Source organism: Pteropus vampyrus, unplaced genomic scaffold (genome assembly GCF_000151845.1).
Source record: "Pteropus vampyrus isolate Shadow unplaced genomic scaffold, Pvam_2.0 Scaffold66, whole genome shotgun sequence".
Lineage (NCBI taxonomy): Eukaryota > Metazoa > Chordata > Mammalia > Chiroptera > Pteropodidae > Pteropus > Pteropus vampyrus.
This window is the reverse complement of record NW_011888847.1, coordinates 5563364-5589702: the sequence shown is the minus strand read 5'-3', so window position 1 is coordinate 5589702 and position 26339 is coordinate 5563364. Positions and strand designations below refer to the sequence as shown.

General features: G+C 35.7%; 1 protein-coding gene across 3 annotated transcripts in view; it reads left to right on the top strand.

The window, feature by feature from the left end:
- MTA3 (metastasis associated 1 family member 3) overlaps positions 1 to 26339 on the top strand; it is a 135017-nt gene that overhangs the window by 87470 nt on the left and 21208 nt on the right. For 2 of the 3 annotated variants that reach the window (XM_023531307.1, XM_011361352.1), the window contains exons 9-12: positions 6320 to 6508; positions 18604 to 18678; positions 20489 to 20547; positions 25053 to 25174. In XM_023531307.1, the coding sequence (XP_023387075.1) occupies positions 6320 to 6508; positions 18604 to 18678; positions 20489 to 20547; positions 25053 to 25174 (445 nt within the window). Of the gene's footprint in view, positions 1 to 6319; positions 6509 to 18603; positions 18679 to 20488; positions 20548 to 25049; positions 25175 to 26339 lie in introns of all 3 variants that reach the window. The other variant, XM_011361354.2, reaches the window with a different exon arrangement.

Genomic DNA, 26339 nt, shown 5'->3' with positions numbered 1-26339 from the left:
TTAACCAATGTTACCTCAATAAACTTAATTTAAAAAATTAAAAGAAAAAGGATAAGAGGATTCTACAAAGTAATTCAAATAACATAGTTAAAGGAGCTTTAACATAAATTCCCAAAGAAAAATGTCCCCCTAAAATGAAAGACAACAAATATATAAAACTATAATCCAGACAGCCTTCACAAAATAGAAGATTTGATTCTTTAAAAAAAAAAAAAAAAAAATCATTATAGATATGAACTATGGGGTAATTATTTTTTTCTGTCTAGGGTTAATGGTGAAGAGATTTGTATTTACAGGTATTAATGAAGGCTTGTGGTTATAATTTCTTAAAACTTATCTTTGTATTTTGAGATCATGCAAAATAGTACTAAGACTTCCTATATTCCCTTCACCCAAACTCCCCAAATATTAACATTTAGTACATTTCCTTTATCATTCTCTTGTTACACATATTATTTCTGAACAGTTTGAGAGTAAGTTTCAGAAAAGATGTCCCACATTACTAAATATTTGAGATGCTGAATAAGGATATTCTCTTCTATAGCCACAGTACTATTGTCAGATTCAGAAAATGAACATCGCTATATTGCCATTATCTAATCTGGAAGCTTTAGTCAGATGTACTACTTGTCCCAGTAATATTCTTTATAACAAAAGAAAAAGTTCTTTTCTGGTTCAAGGTCTACTTGAGAATCACTTATTGTAGCTCTTTATAATTTTCTTCAATCCTGAACAATTCCATATTTTGTCTGCTTTTAATAACCATGGCAATTTTGAAGAGTACAGGCCTTTTTTTTTAGAATGTCCCTAGGTTTGGGTTGTGGTTATAATTTAATTTATAATTAGAATAAGTTTTTATTACACTTAAGTCCATTTTGGTCAGTTATGTCAGCCTGTGAGATTTTCCATTTTTTCCTAAGTTTTCAAATTTATCAACACAGTTTTTATAGTATCTTCTAATTAGAAAAATTTGCTCTGTCTGTAGCTGTAAATAATTTTCATCCATGTTATTGTTTGTGTTGTTTGCCATTTTTTTCCTTGTAGTTTAATCAGAGATTTCTTTTGTCTAAAAGAATGAGATTTTAGTTTAGTTGATTTTTTTATTGTATGCTTTTCTGTTTTACTTTGTTCTTTTCTTTTACATTTCTTTGCATTTACTCTGATATTCCTGTTCCAGTTTTAAGACCATTTCTTAGCCCATTAATTTTATTCGTCTACTTAGCAATATTTAAAATTGTGAATGTCCCTTTAATTATCACCTCTCGTATACTTTGATATATTAGTATTTTCATTATCATTTAGCTCTAAGTATTTTCTAACTTACTTTATAATTTTGCATTTGATTGCTAATTTCCAAGCAAATGAGGTTCACAAATTTATCTTAATTGCCTTGGAGATTGTGGTCAGAGAACACATATGCTACCACTTCTTTTAATGTGTTATTTCCTTTAGGGTCTGGATTATAATCCTCCCTAGGATTTTATTTTTCAAGCCTTGCCCACTTTCATCTCAGCCTAGTGAAAAGGAAACTTTCTGTTCGGATCTAGTCTCCCTCATAAGAGTCCAGAAAATGCTCTCAAAGTAGTAATTCACCTGTCATACTTCCTCTTGCTGAATTATCTTAATCACTCCTTGCCTGCATTGATTGTTCTCCAGTGTCTTCACACAGTTCACAGTCATATTATATATTTGTCTAGTTTGTGTCCAGGTCACAGCCAAGGATTAAGAACCCATAGTTCTGCTCGTGGTAAGTTTGGAAATGACTTTTAGGGCCAAGGAATTACCATGGCCTGCTGTCCCTATAACTTGTGATAATGATCAAAAGGTATGTGTACACATAAGAACATGGCTCAGGGTGTCTTATAGATTTGCATAAATGACAGCTAAGTCTTAAGAAATTTAGTGGTGAATGAGAGATTTTGTTTTGAGTATTATGCATTGAAGCAAAAATTGAGAGTAAACGGCATACTTTTTTTTTTATATCTAAGAAATATGCCTTAATCATGGTTTGAGGTTTACTCGTTTATATTCACCTTCTGCTTATTATATTCACCTTCTGCTCATTAATGCTTATTAATTTTTAAATAGATTTGATGTTATGAATGCTGTATTTGTGCTGGAGGTATACATACAAAGTTTTTTGTAAAATTCTGAGCAAATCAGTAGTTAGTATTGAATATATATGTGTATCACTTAGCTGTTGTCAAAATAATGCTACATGTTACAGGTTGAGTTCCTGAGAAAGACTTTGAGATGGAGATTTGCATACAGGAAATTTATTAGGGGTCAACAACTGTGGAAGTGAAGGGAAGGAAGCAGGAGAAAAGAGAGGGAGAAGGTAGACTATGGTACAGTCTGATTGAAAGCCTCAGCTGACTCCATGGGATGCTCTGAAGAGTTGTCCCAAATCAGGGTAAAAGTCTGGGCCTTTACACTTCTCTGTCATTGGTGGCAGGCTGCCTCAGAAAGAGGGCATGGTCTTGGGTGATGAATCTTTTTTAATTGAGATCATTCCAAAGAGGACCAACAGCTGTCTGCTCACACCACTTCTAGTGCTGTGACTGAATATGTTCTTTATTCTCAAAGAGGAAAATACAGTATTCATTACACAGCCCAGAATTATAGTGACTTAGAACAGTGAGCATTAATTTCTTGTATACTTCTCTACAGATTGTCTAGAATTCTGCTGAACTAGACTGGGCTGATTTAGGTGCCTACTCTGGTTCAGCAGAATCCTAGACAATCTGCAGGTTGTGTCCAGATCATCATGTGTCTTTTGTCTTCTGTTGACAAAAGTCATTAACAGAAGAGGGCAAGTCCAAATGCACAAACAAATGTCAGGGCTCTGTTAAATCACATATCTAAAGATCCTATTGGCCAGTCAAGTCACATGGCTAGGCCCAACAACATTTGAGTAGAAGAATACCCTCCTATGGAGGTCCAGAGGAGGGAGTGAATATTTGCTGAACAGTAACCCAGTCTACCATAGAGTGATTCTGCTTAGTGAACAAAAGATGAGAATTCCACTGCCAAGATTTCATTGTCAGTCTTTCTCCTAAAATACTTTGTTTGTCATCTCCATCTGTTATGAATGAGATGAAATGTGACAACACCTTCAGTGTTATTTGGCAAAGAGAACAGCTTGTGCTGAGTTCTTATGATTTTTAAAATTTAGATTTGAATGGATCTTGTTGTGTGTATCTGTATAAGCTATTGTAAAGATGGTAACTTTGTAAAGTATGTGAAGGGAAGACTGCGTTTTTTTTAATTGTATTTTAAATTGAGGCATACATATAGTAAAGTGTATTAAGTACCCTACACGTAGGTACATAGCTTATACGTTTTTACGTGTTTATATGTCCATGTAACAACTACCCAGATCTAGATAAAGAACATTTCTCAAATCTCAAAAAGGTTTTCTCATGCTCCTCCCCATTTCAGTGAGCCCCCTCGTCTGAGGTAATGACTATTCTGTCTCTTCTCACTATCAATTGTTACTCTTCTCAAAGTTCATATAAATGGAACCAACCAGTATGTTCTCTTATGTGTAGCTTTTTGAGTTATTATCTTACTGATAAACAATAGTCATTGGTTATTAGTTAAACTTCTTGGTCTTTCTCAACTTATTTCTGTGAGTCTTCACTGAATGTTGTCTATTCTATTATAGAAAATATCTTCTGTGTTTTACTTACAGCTTTTTAGGGTAAGATTAGACTATAAATATTAAGTCCATTCAAAAGAAACCATTATGTGTGTCAGAAATATGGCATTAGTTTGGACTCCTAACAAATGATGTGATCCTCTGGTTTTCTTTGTGAAGTTGGTCATTGATTTTAACAGAAGTATTCCCTAGGAATTCCATACTGTATGTGCCTGGATGGATGTTTATTTTCTATACATATAAACCATTGCTGCACTCTCCTCTGGGCTGTGGTATAAATGTGGGCTTTAGAGGTTTCATAGCTCCTAGTCAGCTGTGAGTCTAACCCATTCTTTCCATTTGATTGGTGGCACAATGTAAGAGCTAGTCTTCCAAAAGCAAATGCTTACTTCAGTGTTCAAAAACACAAACACACTCTGTAAAGAAGATACTAAATCACTTGAGATTTTGGTCATAATCACTTACTTATAAGGGCTAAGATATTACTATGGCTTTTTGAAGCCTTAAATAGATAATACCTCATCATCAGTTTTAAAAGTGCCTGTAAAAAGAGCATTTTCATTCATCCAACATGAACAAAAGACTGAAAACTCATTCATGCTTTGAGTGGTTGGTATAATCAGTTGAGAAAACTGATTTAATTTTGTCACTTTGGTTTCAGAGTACCTGTTAATTATAAAAATTACTCCTACCTCCTGAGGACTCTCAGCAGCACAGTTAATTTGTATAATTATTGATTTTGAATACCATTTCATCTTTTTTAGTTTCGTTATCCATTTTAAATTTAGGAGTTTTAAAAATACTCATTTATAGAAATGTATTATTAATTGAAGGGATCCCTAAATGTTATTGCATTTTCTTTCCATTTTCATAGGTCAGATATCCAAAAACAATAATTATTTAGTTTCAGGGATGATGTAAAAGCATATAGCAGTGTACACTACAGCTAAACTTCCAAGTTTGTCAAGTGCGAAGATCGGCTAGAGAAATGGATTTTGATTCTGAAGTTTGTAGAGCACAAACAAAGAGTAAAGATTAATTTTAATATTTTCTAACCTCTGGTGAAGAAGAGTGAGAAGAAATTCACTTGAAAGTGAAGTTATTATTCCATAATTGTGACACATAAAGCAAGACTACACATGGTCGGTGGTCTTAGCTGTGATTTAACTAGGAAATTGGTAATGAAATCCCTATTTGCTTTTATTTTGTGGAATCCAATGATTTATTTTAAGTGAGATGTAAACCCTTAGTAAAGCAGTTACTGTACCTAAACATGTCTACATACCATGAGTCTTGTCTTTAACTCTGTCAACAAGTTCATGTTTTATACTCTTATTCAATGTCTTAATGTGTCACAGTATAAATATATATTTCATTGTATATGTTTGCTAATGATTTTTTTCTTTAACAGATTTTAGTTGATATTTGAGCTTATTTTTATGCTCTGTGCAAATAGGGAACTGTCCATTGTCCCCTACCAGATATTTAAGGATGACTCATAAACTAAATTTTTAAGAGACTTGTCACATAAATGTACACCTCCTCATTTATGAAAATTTTAATAAATACCAGAAGATCTCTGTGTAAAAAAAAAAAAAAGTGCAAGACTTGGCTTTCATGTTAGAAAGTTTAAACAGAACTAGTTCTCACTTGGCAAAGATTTGATCACTTTGCCAACCAAATCTGCGCTACACCTATATGCTTATCCAAAGACAGGCTAATGTCCTGTTTTGCAGTTTTCCTGCTACATGTACAAATATGCATGCATGTTATGAATGAATCGCTTTCTCTCCCATAGAAAAACCATCAAAAGTTTTTCAAAACTCAAGGTTTTGACATTTTGGAACCTACTTTATTGACTGCTTCTGATGGGAGGAAAATGTTTTTTTTAAATAAGCTAGACCCAAGGGACTTTTGCATAAAGCCAGTTATATTATCCTAACTTATCTTTCCTCCTTTCAAATTATGCTTCAAATCACTCTCCTTTGAAAAATATAAGAAACTCCCACTGGCCTAGCTATTCCAAGCAATGCTATTCATCTATTCTTGGTTTTATAAAATCTCAACCAAGTTATTCTTTTAACATGGATAAGTAATTTTGTTTTTTGTTTTGTTTTGTTTAACAGGAATATGTAATTTTGTTTTGTATTATTGTCATTCATTCTCAATTCCACTGTTTTCTTTCTGTTTCTCCTTCTTAATACATCATTCCCTTAACCCAATCTGAGAATATTTTTCTCACTCTCTGATATATTACCTATTTTTCCCTTGTTAAGGAAGGCTATGCTAACCTTGTACAGAAGCTGAAGTGATGTTGGCTTTTTTAACCAAAAAGATGATGAAACTTACTGGGTTCCCAATTTAATACTTGGAGGTCCTGGATCTTCGTGGTTAAGTTGCTATAACAAATGAATGCATTTAAAAATATATACGCCTTAAAAGATATATATCAACATTTTCTTAAAGCAATAAATGATATTTTGAATAATTATTAAGTAATCTTGGTTAAATTTTTCTTAATTTTGTTAAAAAATAAATACTACCTACATATATTATTTTTAACTAAGTACATCATGCATTTTAGTGTTTCTGTTCTTGAATAATCTAGGAAGTTTGCATTTACGGATATTTTCTCTGTTTTTTTTTTGTTTTCTTTAGTTTCATGCTATGGATACATTGTATAGACACAGTTATGATTTGAGCAGTGCAATTAGTGTCTTAGTGCCACTTGGAGGACCTGTTTTATGCAGAGATGAAATGGAAGAATGGTCAGCCTCCGAAGCTAGTTTATTTGAAGAGGCACTAGAAAAATATGGCAAAGACTTCAACGATATACGTCAAGACTTTGTAAGTAGAAAACAATAAAATAAAATGTTGGAGTGGGAATATTTTATTTATTTTAGAAATCTGGTAAACCTGAAGCTATTTATTTAGCAAGCCTGTGACTTAGTAATTTTTATCTGCTCAATGTAGAATGAAGGCTAGTCTTACAGAGGAAGGAGTTGACATTTGTTCTGGGAAGTAATTGTAAGACCCAGGATCAGGAGGCCCTGAGTTCTTGCCATAAACCTTGGCATTATGAATTCATCCTTTTCATCTCTCTGAGTTCCAAGTTTAAAATATAGACAGCTTGTCTAACCATTTGCAGTAAATATATCTGATCTCTGCTTTTTAAGCTTTAGACCTTTGATATTTTTCTAATTATCTAATCGTTGAGCCTAATTTGCTATGGGCCTTTAATATGAGAACAACCTGTACCAAGCAGAGTAGGAGAATTTATGGTTTTTTGATCTTTGACTCCTCTTAATAATATGCAGTATCTTATTTACCTTTTAGACACTGCTATTATGTACTTCCTTTTGTTTTTGTATTTGTGGAAGTGCTCTCTTTAATAGAGTTTACAATCTCTCTGAAATGGAGAAATTTCCACTTGAGAAGTTAATAGATTTTTATAGCAGTCATCCTTTGTTTTTTAAATTATGAAAATAGAATCTTTTAGATTGTGAAGTATTTGATGTGAACTAATATCCTGCCTTTTAAGTTTTTAAAAATTATTCTGAAGCAAAATTGTTCCTTATCAATATGGGTTTATACATTAAATTCCAAACATGATAATTAAAGCTGTCAGTGTCACTGACATTTGTTCTTCTGGCAAAACTTCACTCATACCCAGATTGTTATATGTCATGATTTCAATTTAGAGGATGTACAGCTGAGAATTTAAAATGCATTGGTGGCATTTACCTTCAGATGGTCAGAATAACACTCCAGTGCGATGTTATTAATATAGCAGTTATTAATATAATATAGCGATACCACTTAATAGAAACCACAGAAACAAAACCCCTAGAGAACAAAATCTGCTGCAGGTCTGATAAAGGTAGAAGGTGAGAAACACACTAAAGTGAAGCTACTTTTCCCGGCACCGAGTGTGACATGCTCGTTTTAAGTTCTGATAATCCTTCTGAATTCAGTGCAGTTCAACAAATGTCTGTTGAGCATCAGCAATGTGCCAGGCCTTCAGGTTGGCCACCAGATGTGCAGCAGAAACTTAACATTACTTCAGGGAATGAGTTCATAGTCAAGATCAAGAGATTGAAACATGTATTCCCAACTGAAACAAAATGTAGTTATTTCTGTCATAGAATGAACCAGTATTATGGCATATTGGGAAGGGAACTATTAGTTTTGCTGATCAAATCAGAAATGCTTTCATGGAATTTACTGGCATTTCAACTGGATCTCTGATGGTAAACTGAGAAGACAGCAGATTGAAAAGTGTACACTGAGGTATGAAACTTGGAGATGGCACTCCTGGACACTTGACATAGGTCTAGGAAGTAACTCCCTGAACAGTAGCTTGGTGCAGTATACTCGGACATAGAGGCTAAGATTGATATGAGATAAAATAATGATATGAAAATAAGTATAACAACAATAACAATAAGGCTGTTAGATGTTGTTGTTGTTGTTACCTTCGTGGTCTAACAAAATTCTTGTAAATTTGCAGCATGGCATATATTTTTGCTGAAAGTGGTTAGAATGCTTATGGTTGAGCCAAACCACATTAAATTTGTTGTATTTTGGAGACTGGAATTGTGTCAAAATCTTAAAGAAGATATAACACCAGGAGACTGACTGTTAATGTTTTTTGTAGTTTTTGAGTGTTGTTTAAACTAATTATCCCCCCTCTCTCCCATACTTATAAAAGTAATATATAAACCTAAAGGCCATATATGACAAACCCACAACTAACATCATACTCAATGATGAAAAACAGGTACGTGAAAGGTACTCATCATCACTAATCATTAGGGAAATATAAATCTAAACCACAATGAACTATTACCTCACATCTGTTAGGATGGCTGTTCTCAGAAAGGCGAGGTATAAACATTGGCAAGGTTGTGGGAAAGGGTTGGCATTGATTCCTTGAACGTTTGCTATTTTGTCTGATCAGAAGTTTTTGATTACTGAGTTAATCTCCTTATTAGTTATAATTATTCAGATTTTCTATTTGCGATTCAGTCTGGGTAGGTTGTATGTTTCTAGCAATTTACTCTTTTTTTCCTAGGTTATCCAGTTTGTTGGTATATATTTGTTCATAGTAGTCTCTTATGACCCTTTGTTTTTGAGTCTTCTTTCTTTTTTCTTAGTCTAGCTAAAGGTTTGTCAATTCTATCTTTTCAAAAAACCAACTCGTAGTTTCATTGATCTTTTCTGTTGCTTCATTTATTTCTCCTGTGATCTTTATATATTTCCTTCCTTCTGCTTCCTGGATTCACTTTCTTTCATTCCTTTTTCTCTCCTCTGACTGGATAATTTCTAATGACCTGTCTTTTAGTTCACAGATTCTTTTTTCTGCTTGACAAGTCTGTTATTGATGTTCTGTATTATATTTTTCATTTAATTCATTCTTCAGCTTTAGAATTTCTGTTCGGTTCCTTTTGTTTTTTATTTGTTTTTCTGTTGAACTTCTCATTTTGTTCATGCATTGTTTTCCTGTTTATGTTGAGTTGTCTATCTACTTTCTTGTAGCTACTGAGCTTCCTTAAAACAATTATTTTGAATTCTTTTTCAGGCAAATAGTAGATACCCATTTCTTTGGAGTCAGTTAGTAGAAAATTACTGTGTTTCTTTGTGGTGTTACATTTCCTTAATTTTTTAAGTTTCTTGTAACCTTGTGTTGATGTCTGTGCATTTGATAGAGCAGTCATCTCTTCCATACTTTATAGACTGGTTTTAGTGCGCAAAGGCCTTTACCCGTGGGTGTGTGCAAGGGTGCTGGATGGTTGGAGTGCAATGGTTCCAACTCCCAGAAAGGCCCAGTGGCGTAGTTCACCTTCAGCTCCATTAGCTGAAGTCAGTATCGGTAAAGAAACAGGTGTCTGCAGTGGCAGTAAGGGCTGTTACAGTCTTTGGTGGCAAAGGCTGCTGCGACCTCCTAACCTCTTTTTCTCTCATGGGTGTGTCATGGCCAAGGGGATCCCTCTTGGCAGTGTTTCTCATTTTAGAGCACTCTCTTGTGGTGGCGGTGGTGGTTGGTGGTAGCCGTGGTGGCAGTGGTGGCCAGAGGCATGGGCATGGTTAGCTCAGCCACAGATCCGGGAGTGGGGCATGTATGCTCATAGAGTAACAGCAGTCTGGGGTCTGGGATGCTGGCTAGCCTGCAGTTTCAGTGGCTCTGGTGCCTAAAATGTGCACACATGTGGATCAGCCGTGGAGCTGAGGTCTGATGTGCAGGTACATGTAGAGCAGCCAGGGCTCTGGGGTGCAGTTGAAGGTAGGGCTGGCAACCCTGTCTCCTGGGAGTGGCTCAGCAGGGTCTTCCAGCAACAGCAAGAGGTCCTCAGTGACACAGGCTGTAGAGCTCTTCTGTAGAGAAAGTCACTGGGAACCTCAGTGGCACCCACTTTATTTGCTCTGCAGTATTGCTGTAGGTTCTTAATTTGACTCCTGTGCTCCCCCAGGAGTTACCACAGTGGTAAAAGGTGCCAGTTTCCTTTCCGGAGCAGGCTGCAGAGGTCAGTTACCAGCAAACACTATGGAGTCCTCTGCTGTGAAAGCTGCAGGGATTCTGTCATGGGGGCTATTGAGGTCCTCAGTGGCACAGGCTGTAGAACTCTTCTGTAGAGCAAGTCACTGGGGACCTCAGTGGCACCCACTCTGTGGCTTTTGCTGACAGCCTCCACCCTTCTTTGTTCTTAGCCATTTCCAGATGTTTCAGCTAAGCCTCTCTCTCTAGTGATTCTTTCTGAGTGTTTATTCTTTATTTGCTCTGCAGTATTGCTGTAGGTTCTTAATTTGACTCCTGTGCTCCCCCAGGGCTGTTTTCATTTATCCCTAGCTGTCTAATTATTGTTTTTGGTGGGGGTACACCAAGATTGGTATCTCCTATTCCTCCATCTTGCTGACATCTCTCTTCCTGTCCATTTCATCTTAAGTTGTCTAGCTTATTGTCCTAAAGTTATTCATTAGTCTCATATTATCCTTTAAGAGCTGTGGAATGGATCTGTAGTGATGTTCCCTCTTACATTCCCGATAATGGTAATTTAGGTCTCTTTTTTCCTCATCAGTCTGGCCTAGGGGTTTATCAATTTTATTGATCTTTGCAAAGAAGCAGCTTTTGGTTTGATTGACTTTTCTGTCATCTGTTTCATTAATTTCTGCTTTTATGTTTATTATTTTCTTCAGCTTGCTTTAGGCTAATATACTTTGTCTTTTCCTAACATTTTTTTCTGTTTCTTTTTTTATTTTTCAATTACAGTTGACATTCAATATTAGTTTCTTGTGTACAGCACAGTGGTTAGACATTTATGTAACTTACAAAGTTATTCCCCCCCGATAAGTCTAGTGCCCCTTGACATCATACATAGTTATTACAATATTATTGACTATATTCCTTATGCTGTACTTCCTAGTGTCTTTTTAAGATTGAAGCTTAGATCATTTATTTGAAACATTACTTGCAATGCAATTATTTATTGGTCATACATGTTAAGCTAATGATTTCAGCTTTGCTTGAAAAACTTTTTAGTGTTTTCTTTAAAAAATTTTTCATTCTTTCTAGAATTCCCCTTTTTTTTTTTTCTTTTTAGAGTATCTTTTAATACTCTAAAGATGCCTGTGTAGTTTCTGATGAGAATTTCCTAGGTATATAAATGTTTCTTTTTCTTTGTGTTCAAGATTTTCTCTTTACTCTGGTTTTTAGCAGTTTAATTACTACATTGTGCCTGGGTGTGTCTTTTCTTCCGATTCTTTTCTGCTGTGTTTAGTATATTGATAAACTTATTAAAGGAATTTTCAAATATGATAGCATATTTTTTCTAGCATTTATATTTTTTATGCTTTTTATCTCTGTTTAAATTCCCCATTCATGTGTGTTATCCACCTTTTCTTAGATCCTTTAATATTTTTATCAGTTACTTTAAAGTTCCTGTCTGATATTTCCAGTATTTGAGGCTGTATTGGGGTGTGTCTGTTGCTTGATTTATTTCTTAAAAATGGGACAATTATTTTCATGCTTTTTAAAAAAATGTTATAGTTTTGATTGGATGGGAAATATCTTGTATAAACAGCAACAGAGACTGAGTTCAATAGTATTTATATTCTGAAATGAGCATGCCGCTTCTCTTCTTAGGTCATTGTTGTGGGTGATTGAGTCTGTCTCGTCAGTAATTGGACCAGTTCCCATCAGTGCACCACTGTCTTGGAAGGCCTACAATTTCATGTACTGTCTTGACATTTTTGAACCTCATAGCTTAATTGTAAATTCCCCTGTTCTTGCCAGATATGCCTTCACCCAACAAGAAGGGATCCCCATCTGACTAGTTCCCCTAACACCTTACCCAGTAGTCTGCAACCTAACAGGTTTCACTTCCCGGCCAACCTGAAGGATTATTCAAACAAGCCAATCACATCCTCCCATGGGAACCTTCTTTAGGAACCAGGGCACACTTACCCCTCTTGTTACACAAAGCTTCACTTCCACAAGCCCTTCTGGCTCACTGTTCCCAAGTGCAGCCCCCGTGTGTCCCTACATGGCATCCTCTTCCCCTGGCCTATGAGCACATGTCACTAATAAACTGCTGCTAGTCTCATCTGTCTTGTCTCAGGTGTCGTATGTTGTATGTTTGGCCATCTTGTACTGTTTTGAGGGGCAGATCCCTCACTGAAGTAGTGACTAGGAAGTGTTTTGAACATCCACAGACTTCAGATTCTTACCTGTGCTTAATGTGGGGCATGGAATGCCAAGAGTTTTTTCTGTGTTCCTGCCCCAACCTCAGCAGGCCCTATACTACTCAGCCTCTCTTCATGTTGTTGCCCTTCTCCCAATGGTAGCATGATGTTGCTTGTTACTGCCTACAGGGTTCATGGTGAGGACATAGAGGGTTTCTCAGTTGTCCTGTTTTAGCCCCAGTCTTAGGCAGGTGTTGTGTACATGAGTCTCAGTGACAGAGTCTCCACTGCATTTCTGTTCTTCCTGAAGCTCCCTTGTGGCAGCCAGTCTCTGCCTTGTGTTTGTTGCCTTTTATTGGTAGGGGTTCTTGGATGAGAGCAAACTTCTGCCTCTCTCCAGTGGTAGATAGCTTTTGCTTTGTATGAAAGAAGGATCTGGGAAGCCAGGGGTTTTCTTGCCTGGCCCCCAGTGGCAGCTAGCTGATCACCATTTTGCACACCTACATCACCACCAGTGGGGGTTTTCGTAGATCTCTTGCTTTCTCCCAGTTCTTGCTGCCGAGCACCCGAGAAAGGAGTGTCTGGGTTCCCTGCGAACACTACTTTATTTAGCTTCATCATACTAAATTTGATAAGGTGTTTCCATTTTATTCCTTCAAAGTATTTTTCAATTTCCTTCTTGATTTCTCTTTTAATGTTTGATTGGTTGGTTGATTTTTGATCCATGGATTATTTAGAAGTAAGTTTCACATATTTGGTGTTTTTTTTTTTTTCCCATAGGTTTTCTGTTACTAAATTCTAATTTAATTCTTTTGTGATCAGAAAACATACTCTATAGAAAAACACAAATTTTATGTTTTTGAGATTTGATTGATTTAGACCTAATATGTGGTCTATTACAGTGCATGTTCCATGTCCTCTTGGAAAGAACAGAAATTTTTCTGTTGGGTAGAATGTTCTATAAATGCTATTTAGGTCAAGTTTATTGATAGTGTTGTTTAAGTCTTCTGAGGCCTTAATGATTTTCCGTCCACTGTTCTGTTATTGAGAGAGCAGTATGAAAAGTCTCTAGCTATAATTGTGGATTTTTCTATTCCTTTCATTTGTAATTAGGTTTTTACTTTATGTTGAAACTCTGTTATTAGATACATATTCATTTAGGATTGTTGTGTTCTTGTGATATGTTGACCCTTTTATCTTTATACCATGCCTGTTTATTAATGCTAATATTTTTTTGGATGAAATTTACTTTATCTCCTATTAATATAATTATTCCAGCTTTATTTTATTGTTTACATGATATATCTTGTTTCCATCCTTTTACTTTTATCTTATATATGTCCAGAGTGGGCTTTTTGTGGACAGAATACAGTTGGATTCTTAAAAATAAGCAGTCTGACAAACTACCTTTCAGTTATGGTGTTGACCACTTCCCTTTAATATAATTATCAGTAATGTAATTATCAGTTTAAATCTATCATCTTCGCATTAATTTTCCATTTGTCCCATTGTTTTTTGTTCTTTCCTCTTTTTTGATTTTTATGATTCCCATTTTATCTACTAGTAGCTTACTAATTAAACTTTTATTTGTTTAGTGGTTTACAATATGGATCTTTAATGCACCATGGTCTCCCTTAAAATTAAATACCACTTATACAGTATATGATTACTAATTTTTACTTTAGACAATCAATGATCTCTTAAAGAGATTTATTTTTATATAAATGTAAGTAAACATATTTATATAAATTTTTGCTTACTTATCATTATTGTATTTATTTAAAATTTTTTACTATTTCTGCCCCTCTTCATTTCTTTGTGTAGATTCAAATTTTTATCACCACCATTGGGGGCTTTTTCAGGTTTTCTGCTCTGGCCCAGTTCTTTACAATGAGATCTGTGGCAAATGTGTGTGGATTTCTCTTGTGTCTAGAGCCTCCATAGATGTTAACAGTTGTCCCACTGTTGACCTTAGTTATTTGGTAAATTTTTAATTTTTTCTTTTTACCTTCATTTTTATTGGTTACCTGTCTCTTTTGTCCTTTGCCAAAGTAAAAATAGTTCGTGAGTCCTGTCTCTCCTCAGAGTGACTTTGGAATTCAGTTGATAGTCTCATAACCTTAGCTCTTGGATAGACTCAAGAATTGTTAGGGTTTTATAGATTATCTGATTTTTTTCCTCATTTTTAGACAGAATGACATTCTCTTGTGGATTTCTACATCTTAAATAGAAGCAGAACCTGAAATACGTAAAGTAACCTGAAAAGTTCAAAGTGCAAAATAGCAAAGCCTTTCTTCTTCATGTAATTTAGTCCATCACCATAGAAACTCTTTTTAGCAAAGGTTATTTCCTAGAAGTTGTAGCATCATGGTTTCAGTTGCAGATAACAAAATTATAGGAGCTATTTTGAACAGAATGGGATATAATTTTGGAAATTGGGTGATTAAAATCATTGATAGGGTTAGAGAAGTAGGCCCCCAGGCTAGACTTAAGAACAACTCCACAGAAATGGCCCACAAGCGCTCGCCTCATTCCTCTGCCTCTTAGGGAAACTGGGAAGCTTCTGGCCTAACTTCTACTCCAGTATTACACTGCTTTAACCATGATCTTTGGATGAGGACACCTCTAGCCACGCTTTTGACTTTAGAACAATTTTATGTTTCCTTGTTCAGCTGCAGCAGATTGATGCCTTGCGCACCATCCTCTCTTAATCCTGCTTAATTCACTTCTGAATTTAGGTCTTATGTACATATATCTGACTGGAAGAAATAAATCATAAGAGAGTCTTGAAAATATAACGTTTGGATTTCTAGCCTTTGATTATAGGAAAGTGATCTAGAAGGAAGTTGGAAAAGAGACAACAGAATCCATTTGAGTGAGCTGGTTTAAGGAGAAAGAGGTTTATTACAGGGTGTTAGAAAGCTAACAGAACTTTTGGGAGTTTCCAGGGATCCAAGTTTAGATGCTTCATGGCCAGGACGTGTAAAGCCAAGAGCAATATCTAACCTCACAATGGCAACGTGCTAGCAGAGACCCCATTACAGTGTCTGCTGCCTCTACCACCAGTCTTGCTTGATTTCTGCTTCACCTTAGTCAATAAATGCCACATCTCTAGGGGCTGTTTTTCGAATACTTCACTTCTTAACAATTTTTGTATTAGCTAGAGTGTTTTTGATTATGGGTGAGAGAAACTCAACCTCATCTTGTTTAGAATAAAGAATAAATGTATAGGTTATATTAGAGTTCTTAGTTACTATGTACAGAATTCACTATATCTAATATAAGTAGAAAGGAATATAGGATATTAGTTTCTCATAGAATCTCTAGGAAGACTAGAGAACTAGGTTTGGATGCTACTCGTCCAGTAACAGTGGAAGCAACCATGCCTTCTGCTGCTTAGCATCCATGATGTCAAGCATCGACGGCAGAAAGGTCAACACAGATGGCCCAGAAGAGCATGGTACCTCAGTCATTGTTCTTGCCAAACTATCCAGTCTCCCTGCATGCGGTCTCATCTCTTATTGCTCACTTCCATATCTCAGTGTCATTTTTGTCTGCTTGGCTAGCCTGGCCCATAAGTCTAAGGTATTTGGAAACAGTTAAGTTTCCTTAAGGAAGGAAGCTAGAATTGAGTTGGAAATGGATGGATAGTATCTGCCACTACCTACTTCTCTGGCTATTTAACATCTGTCCTTGCTATCTGTACATGCTTCTTTTCTATACATCGACTTTAAACAATAGTAATTATTTCTGAATTAATAGAAACTGTGGTACTATTTCTTCAAATGGGGAGCCCCAAATTTAATATTACAGCATTCTTCTCTGGTTGATGTGTATTCATCCTTTAGTTTTAGCCACAACCTCGTCTTTATAGCTTATAGCTTCTGCATTAAATTATAAAGATAAAACTACCAACAACAGACCTTATATGAATTGAAAGGGAATTGGGGTGCAGAAGGAAAATAATTATACCAAGCAAGGAAGGAAATATGGATGGTTTCCTTAGTCTTCCTATCTCCTTTTCTGAAACTCATCCTGAGGCCTTCGTTGGCATTCAAAATCTAATTCCCCCACAATTCTCTCACTTTAGTACCTTTGATGCCAGAGTTCTTAATCTAGTAGGGTGACCCAAACCTTCTTTCCTGAGGGTTCTGAGCCCTGGGTTAGCAGCAGTGGTCTGTGGGAATAAGTCTTTCATAAGTCTGTGGGTGATATTGCTAGCCAGTACACTATAGGCAGAAAAAGCAAGTCATATTTAGAATAGGTGTCTGTTCAGTGAGAAGATAGCTGTTATTCCAAGGATGCTGAAAGTCTTAATGTAACTGACGTGTTACTAGGAACGGTGCCATGTTGGAGGCCCAGTGTACTCTGTTTCTTGCAGATTGGACACCTGGAGTAATCAGATAAGATTTGGTGAGAGGATAGCCATGTAGTGGGACCCATGTGTAACCTCTGTCTCCTGGCCTCTGTGTCCTCTTTGTTTATATATCCTTTGAGCAACAATCATTGGTGTAGTTAGGAAAAGAGGCTGATTGACTGATAGCCATAGAGGCAATAACCTTATTCACCGGATACTAATGAGCATCTTCTCTGCACAGGGCGCCTGTGAGTAAGAATTGGGCCCATCTTGTTCTCTGTCCCACAAGCCTCTTTTCTAAACCTCATGGTTACCAACCCTCTAAAATGATTCCTTTCAAGTCACTAATCATTGTGACAAGTAAATAACTACTGTCCATGAACGGGTATGGATTTAGTGCTTCTTGTCATCTCTCCTTCACCTCAAAGTAGAAAACCAGATGTTTAATGTTCCACCCTCCAAAAGGATCTCCCTTCTTCACTGTGCTTTAGAGCTGCTCTTGCTCAGGACTGAAATGCTGTAGCAATGTAATTCTGGTTGGTGCCAGTATATCACGCACGCCATCTGCTACATTCAGGTTTTTTCCCTCCCATATTGACCTGTCATAGGGAAGTGAGGGCTGAGGGAGAAATGATACTGCATCAGGAGTAGGCATACTGGGGCATGTTACTTCAGCATTCACGACCTACTCTTCTTTTTGATAAGGATGTGGTGGTGCTGAGCACGCCTGATTAGGACTTTATGGTTTAGATGAAGTATGGATCATGATGATGCTCAGGTTATATGGTCCCTTGGTTTCCTTTTATCAGGCTTCCAGGTAATTGCATGCTAGGGGGTTAGTTCTCAAAAGTATAGTTAGGAGATGAAGAGGTTTTTGCTTGCTTAAAACTATAGGGGACTATGCCAGTGACTGTCCTGTGAGGTCCTGCCGTAAGGTTCTTAAACCATCCCTCGGACCTTTTCAACTCCATTAGCCTGCTTGTTGGATTGGAGAAAACTGTTTGCTTTAGTTGCAGTGCAAATGCCAGTGACGCACTGATCTGGTCCTGTAAGGAGACCACATTTGTAACTGTTGTTGGAGTTGCCACTCAGTTAAGCTTAAAATAAGTTCCCTTCCCTAAACTCTATCTGTTTTTTCTTCATATCATATAGGTGAGTTAAATGTGAAGATGATAAGGGTGGCATAGATGTTTTACACATATGTCACAAGCTGTAATGTGTGGTCTGGGAAGCATGATTTTAACTCTCTAAACTCGATGGTGCATTAGGATCAGCTAGATGGGAGCCAGAGAGAAAGAGTGCTGAGTCACCTATCTGTAAAATCTGCCACAACAGCTAAAAATCGTAAATGTGATCAGTCATTTTTTTTGAAGGTTTGATCTGCCTCGATTTGCATCTTGAAAACCAGCAGATCTCCCTTTACAGAGGGACATATTGAATATATTCTTTGGTTGTGGGTCTCATGAGTCGGAGCTCATTTGTCCATTTTTGAATAATGGAAAATAGCAAAGGCAAGCTTTCTATTTTTTCTAATAAAAACCACACTTGGCTATGTTCTTTTTCAGAGATTTAGGTTATTTCCAAAACAGAGGGAAAAAAAATAGGTCAAAATAGAACAGTTTTTAAAAGGATGAGAAATATTATGCCAGAGACCAACTGACACCCAGTTGTAGCTGGCATCTGTTTTGGAAGTTAAAGTAACTGGCTAAATCTATTGAAATATCATTTCTAAAAATTGTACTTCAACTGCACCTATAGTCCAAGAACAGCTTTTTTGAGTAAGTCATGAAATAGTATCAGTCATAAGGTTTATAATTTTTAACAAAATGGGAAATGAGAAATGGAGTGTGTTGTATTAGAGTCTCTGACTGACTTGCTTTCATTATCATGTTAAATATTTTTTCAGCTTCCTTGGAAATCATTGACTAGCATCATTGAATATTATTACATGTGGAAAACTACTGACAGATACGTGCAGCAGGTGATTTTTTATATTTCTACCTATACGATTGCATTAAAGTGAACTTTCTGTTTGTATTTTATTATTTCTTAGCAATATACTTAATTTTAAATTTGTTTTGTTTGCTTTATCTTTTCTAGACTATTTTAAACTACATGATTTCATATCCTTATGATAATATTTTGAGATTTTAGTCTTAACTTTTTTTGACTTCGGAATTTATTTTAACTATTTTGGAAAGACACCAGGGAAAGATACCACTAGAGAGGCAGTATTTTCCTTACAGGTGCCTGGTGCTTCGTCTTTCTGTGAGTATAGTTGATGGGAAAGACTTAAGATGTGATGTTAACGCAAACCTTATAAACAAGTTATTTTTATCAAGTATCAAAAATTTAGACGAATGTCATCAACCATACAATTTGAGATATTTTAAAATATCTTTTGAAATCTCTTATATGACACTTGTGTGGATATATCCTCTAAATCTTGGAATGTAACTGTAGTAGTCTTAACTGGTTTGATGCTTTGGTACTGTACATAAATTTTTCTCCAAAATTATTTCTAAAAGAAGGGAGTCTCTTTGTTTTTTTTGTTTTGTTTTGTTTTGTTTGATTTCATCCCAAATGTTTCAAAGCAATGTAACTCTCTAAGTTACTTATTTTAAATAATATTACTTTAGAGGAAAGGCACATATTCCTGAAATGACTTCAATCAGTACCTCTTTTTGTATCCTTCTAGTCACATGTCAGAACCAGTAGTAAAGAAGGGCAAATATCTTTAACACAGACATTATTTTTCCTAAGTATGTGATTAAACAGTGGCAAGTATTGGGTGCTATAAAAATACATTTTAAAGGATCACTTTAAAAATTACCACAGTAAGTTGAGATCATGAATAGCTTGTTGAAATATTTCTAGTGTCAATGACATATATAATTCAAAAAGTGCTTATTTGAAACAACTTAGGGAGAACTTAGGTAGACTATGTGCTCTGAAAACCCGTGTTATTCAGAGCAAAAAGAGTCCCTAAAGATGGGGTGGACATGATGGCATCAAGGATGGTTGAAAAGTGTTTGGATATAATTATTTTCAGAAATTTCAACTCCGTCCTTAAAAGTTTAAAGTTGTCCCCCTAAATGCTTTTGTTTTCTTCTCATTAGGAAGACGAAAGATTGCCTTATATTTTGCTTTGTCTTCTTTTTGGATAGCTACCATATGTTATTTTCCTTCCCTATGTGCATTCATTATTGTATTGATCAGTCTCAGGATTTGATTACATAATCTTTTTCCCATTCCTTTCCCTGCATTTGGCTCCTAATTGGTTCCTAAAATCTGATGTGAGTTCAGCCAAGCTTTAAAGTTTACTGCATATCTCCCAACATTTGAGGGTAAATTCTTATTTAATTTACTTAGAATAGTTGCTATCTCTTTCTTTTGCATGAACTTTAAAAACTAATCATCTCTGGATATTTTTGTAAAAGCAAAGATTATGTGTGATTTTTTTTTTTTTTCCTCCCAGAAAAGCAAAAAAGAAATAAGGTAGAAAGTAAAAGTGAAAATGGTTACTTACAAGTCCTTTTTATTCACTTACATGGGAAATGGGGTTGTTCATTGCTTTATTTTTTTAAATCTATGTATAATATGTTATCAGTACTTAGAGTTTTATACCTTAGAATCTAGTGAGTTTTCTTAGAAATTTCTGCAGTTTAAAAATATGCACATTTTTAAATGGCAATTTTTGAATTTCGTTTTTAGTGAATTTTTAAAAACAATGAAATGTTAATAATTATTAGGCACTGCATATAAACTATTTTATCTATCTTTTAAATTAGAAACGTCTAAAAGCAGCAGAAGCTGAGAGTAAACTGAAACAAGTGTATATCCCAACTTAGTAAGTAATGGAAATCTTTTAAAATATTCGTCATGGTATTCTTTCAAAACAAAAGATATCATTTTGGTCATTTTCAGCAAAATTTGAATTTCTTTATGTATCTTGTTTTCTTCCACTACAAAGCATGAGACTTGCTTCCCATTATACCTCTACAGTAATATTTTTAGAGAGAAAAATGGCTGGTGGGAGAAACCCCAAGTAGACTAACAAAAGGACTAGAGGAAGAATGCCATGTACTTTACTTCTGTAATAGCTTCAGAGAGAGTGGCAGGAAACTAACCTATGAAACTTACTCAAGGCAGATGTTTCAGAAAGCTAGCAGCTTATGAAATTTCTATGTTATAGAATGGATTTGTTTGGATAGTGCGCTTTGCCCTTTTGAGATATGTTGTTTATTTGGTTGATGATTTTACATTGTTTGCTTGAGGGAAGAGTTAGGGAAAGTAATTAGAATCATACTTTGTAAATGTTAAACAATGAATAGGTTTTGCTTGTTTCAGTCTAGCATTCTGTGATTGGTTATCCTTTCGATTTAGAAATCATTGTCACATCAAAATGAATGCCTGTTTCTTTTCATTTGCTGTGTTTTAAAATGAATTCCAATTTTTTTTGAGGTCTTTAGAGTTAGATTGTTCATTTGTTCAGGAAAATTTAGTTTATCGTGCACCATATATCTAGTGCTATCCTATGTTCTTTGGGGATTAAAATGAAATTTATTACAAAGTTATATGTACTCCAAGATTTTTCTCATTCTTTGAACTCAGTATAGTTGTTTTATACTTAGCCTTTGTTTACTGAATTTTAGTATGTTAAGACATTTTTATATATAGGAGCCCTCATAGATAATTAATTACAATATTTCTTATTAATCTTTCATTCTGAGGCAAATAACATGTAATTTACAGGGTCAGTAATTTTTATTTAGAGCTATAAAGCCCTTTCTACAAAGTCGTTTCTAATATTTTTGAAAATTATATATTTATTTGACTAATTTATAAAAGAACATCTCCCCAAAGAAAACACTATTGTGATTCTTGTGTCTCAGATTTTCAAAAGCAAGCATACCAACTTTCTTGTACTTTGCAATGCTGTCACATCAAAGGAAAAGTACATTTAAAAAATGTAAAAGCATATTTCACCATATTCATTTATTTATGTGTTGTCTATGTCTGCTATTGTGCTACAATTGCAAAGTTCAGTAGTTGCACCAGAATTATAATATCCACAAAGCTTAAAATATTTATTATGCCAAAAGCCTGATCTAGGTAAATGATTTTTGGAGCTCAAGATGGTTTCTAATCATACTTTTTAAAAAAAAGTTGTATAAATCATTTACATAAATAGAATATATGAGCTGCATTATTGAGCTGGATGAGAATCTGAGTCCTTTGAAGCATTTCCCAGTTAAATCTGAAATAGAATATTTAAAAACAAATAATAGATTAAGAATTATTTCATACTGTCATTCTTTTGAGCCTAGCAGTACTGGAAGTAGAAAGGTTAAGAAGACAGGCTACATTCTAAGGTGGAGGAGACAGATGCCAAACAGCATGTTACTCGGTGTGACAAGTATTAAGATGGAGAATAGATTTTATGTGGCTGGTATGGTAGGCAAGGACCAGGAATGTATCTATCTGATGAAGAGTGGAAATGGATTTTAAATAAGGAAGTGTCATGATCAAATTTGTACTTTAAGATCACTGGCTGTATTTTGGAGATGTTTTGGGGAAGGAGAGTAAGGGTGGGTGTAAGGAGACCAGTTATGAAGTTGTTGGAGAGGAAAGATGATATTTAGTTGACCTAGAGTTGTGGCCCTGGAAATGGTACACTACTTGGAGGTGATTGATTGACTTGTATGACTTGTATGGAGGAGTGGAGGTCAGATGTCAAGGTTGAGTCCCAGGTTTCTGGCTAGCACAACCAGGTAGATTGCCATGCAATTCACCGAGCTAAGCACCTTTGTCAGTGAACCAGGTTAGGTTATTTTGAGTTTTCGGTCCACAAAGAAGTGTTGAATATACTTTGGATATATTGGTTGTAAACTTAGGGGAAGTTCTGGGCTAGCTATACAAAGCTGAACTTCAATAACATATAATATTGTGTTTGGAAGAGCAGTAAGAAATACGTACCTTGAACCAAGCTTGAGGAAATCCTATATCAGATAGAGTATGATAGCTATAAAAGGAGAGCGAGGTGAGTACATTATCATCAAAGCTAAGAAAGGATGTGTTTCGAGGAGGGAAAGAGATTAAAACAGTGTCAGATGCTGGTGAAAAATAGCCCAGGAATTTAGCAGCGTGGAGGTCATCGTTAGTATAGTGGTAAGGACCGCATATGAGCCAAGGAGCTGCAGAGACTGAAGATTTGCAGCCTAAAGAAGACTAGCTGGAAAGAGCAGTTGAGAGAGTTCTTGGTTTTGAGGGGTAGGTCGTGATAAGGAAATGGGAGAGTTTTTCAAATAGGAGAAATAATGTTTACATAGTAATGAGGAGGGTCCAGAAAAGAGAATCAAGTGTACGAAGTTCTCAAGAGGGCAGGAGGAGTGGAATCTAGAGCACAAATGAGCAGGGGGGAAAGGTTTTTGGGTGTTAGATAAAAGAAAGGTGTTTCATATAATGTGGGTTTAAAAACTTTTTTATATGTTTGTCTTACAGTAAAAGTTTATTCAGATGGTCACATTGACAGTCATTTTTCCCTTGAGAATTAATTTGTAGGTATTTGGTTTTGCAAAACATTTTAAGTGATTCGCAAGTTTATATTCAGTCTTTGCACACTTGTTTTCATTTTGTAATTATTACAATATTAAGGTCAGTTTATTCAATCAAACAACATCGTAGATTCACTTGAACAACTGAAGTTGTGTTTACTCTTATTCTTTTTTTCAGGCAGCTCAACTGTGTAAATTTGCATTAGCTCTTTTTCAACACATGTATTTAATTCTGGGTTAAATGTCAGAAATTTTCATTTTTGGGGCCATCATTCTGACATTATATCAGTTACTTCACTTCAAAGGCCAGCATTTCTATGTACATGTAGGTTTTTAAAAATCAGAAATATTATTGTGTCTTTTGGAAATCTTAGGCATTCTAAATCACTGCTTTTCATTTTGTACCTTTTAAAATGAAGAGAAATATATTCTGGCTTAAAATGTGTTTTTAAAACCAGTTTGTCTTCAGAATACATTACTGGTACAAGTTAGAAATATAAATAGCTCTGTTTGTAGAATAGGGACCTTGGTGCACTCAGAGGTTAAATGATTTCTTCTGTGGTGGTGGCGAGGTGTCACCTAAGAGTGAGAGTAACAATACCAGAAAGAAATCTTAATTTACTATCAGGCCAAGTTTACATGCTAGGTTTTTGCTGATAAATGGAACTGTAGGAATGAGAAATAGCAAAGAAGAAACTCCTGAGCCCACTCTGTGTTGAAACTCCCATGTCTTGACAGTTGTGACCTCTCATTACTTCAGTAACCATGGGAAGTTAGAGTATCGCCTGTGTTTAGTCATTCAGCATTTATTTCTCACTAATAATTGGCTAATTTATTTTGCTTATTTTCTGTCTAGCAAAGAGCCATGGAAGCTCCTTGAGTCAGGCACTTCTGTTTACTAGATACTGAACACATATATATTAAGTGAATTTTTAGATTATTGAGGACATACTATGTGTACCTGTGCAGTATTCTTGGGCATGGCATATAAGCAGGGCAGTTAGCCTCCTCTAGATGGGAAAAGTTAGCCATGTTTGCTACAGTAAGTGTCTTGGTACACTAAGTACGAAGATAATCTGGGCTACATATTTCTGAGGAATTAGGGCCTCTGGGAAATTTACACGTACAGTTCTGATAGATGTCACCTTTTTCTTCCTTCTTAAAATTTTTCTTGAAAACAAAAACTTCAAAATGCATTTATTGGTTTTTCTAATTTCAAATGCTTTGTAATCTTTCTCAAACTTCAAACATGTAACAGACATTATCATGAGCAGTCATAATCTCCTGAAATGCTAAGTTACCTCTAGAGATATGCCCTGTTGACATTCAGTATCTGTGTTGAACATGTGGCTTTTGAACAGTCCCCTTGAGTGCCAACCTGTAGAGTCAGCAAGAACAGGACAGTGGTTTTCTCAGACCACAACACAATGTCTTTAACTTAATTTACTTGATCCAAAAAAGTATTTTATTTTCTCAGGACGATTTGTGATATCTGATAAAACTTAATAACTTGTATCTTTCAAATGCATCAGAGAGTGTCTTAAGGGAATTGTATTTGGGTGGAGAACAGAGATGGCTGTATTTATTTTGTGAGTGTCAGGCATAAGAGATTCATTTTTACATGTCCTTGTTTTGTAAAGATGAATGGTTTGGGTTCATTTGTGCCAGTTTATTTCTTCACCAGATAGTCAGACATTTATTTATGTGTGGTTAAGATAAGTCAGTAATGCAATGTAGAGCCTTTTGCCTTGTTGTACAAGCCATTTTTATACCTCACTTTACATTTCATTGAAAGCAGCAAACCAAATCCTAACCAAATATCCACCAGCAATGGCAAACCTGGTGCTGTGAATGGAGCCGTGGGGACCACATTCCAGCCACAGAATCCCCTCTTAGGGAGAGCCTGCGAAAGCTGCTATGGTAAGTTTTTTCCAACAGGACTCTATTTTCCCCTTTAAGCCCTGTTTTCAGTGAAGTGCAGGTAACTCTGCTGGCACCGTGGCGGGAGGTGCTGAGCTGCTTTCTCAAGGTACATGAGGTCAGTACTTCGCGGAGAGCAGATAATGTAGCCTCTGAATGAGTAGATGCCCATCCTTACCTTGCACCTGCACACTCAATTTGGGTATTGGCTTTCCTTTGATATGCTTTCATGGGGTCCTGTGTCATGGGGTCAGCTAAGCTGCCTTCAGAGTTGTAATAGTAGCTTTGTGCAAACTGTGGTCCCATGAAATATACCAGGTCCCCTTTTGGAGTTTCTCAGTATGCTTTGACAGATTAAAGGCTCCAAATGATTCTTTAGGGAAGACCTGTGTGTGGATAAACTGCTAGTTACAGTCTTCAAAGTAGGTTTCCTCAGAGTACTGGTTTGGGAGACGCTGTTCTGTGGTACTTGGTTTGGGGTTCAGAGTCTCAGTGTATTTAAGCCATGTCAAAAACCAACCAGAGGCTGGCAGTATCATATTATATATATTGGGTTACTGAGATGAACTGTTACATAGTTGATATACTTTTTATGTTTATTTAAAATCTCAAACAATGGTATAATCTTTTAATGGAGTGTTGGTGACATTATCATCTAAGTTTCCTTCAAACCTAAGTGGCCTGGGATAAGAGAGGGAAGAAAACTAATGCTTATTAAAAGTCTATTTGGTGTCCAGTTTTTGTCTCTCAGCAGTTCTTTGGGGGTAGACGGAGCCTGCTGCCCTAAGTACAGAGGAACGAGAGACATTTGTGACTCTGCTCCACACTCCACACTAGGTTTCAGCATTAGAAAAGGCTTTTAAAACCAAGTCATATAATTATGTCTCCTGAAACTAAGGAGGGTGTGAGCCAGACAAATTGCTGACTTCATAGAAGTGGTATATGTCTAACCATTTTCTTCACCATGGGCTCACAAGGGGAAACAGTTTGTGAAAATTAGACTCTTTTAATCAAGATTTTACATAGATTGCATCAAAAAATGTTTTTGAACTGGGAATTCTTAGATTTTGCAGTTCATATATACTTAAATGAAAAAAGAATCTCGCAGACAAATGATAGTGGCTTAATCGCTCTTATTTTTGATTTATAGACCCCTTTCACCATG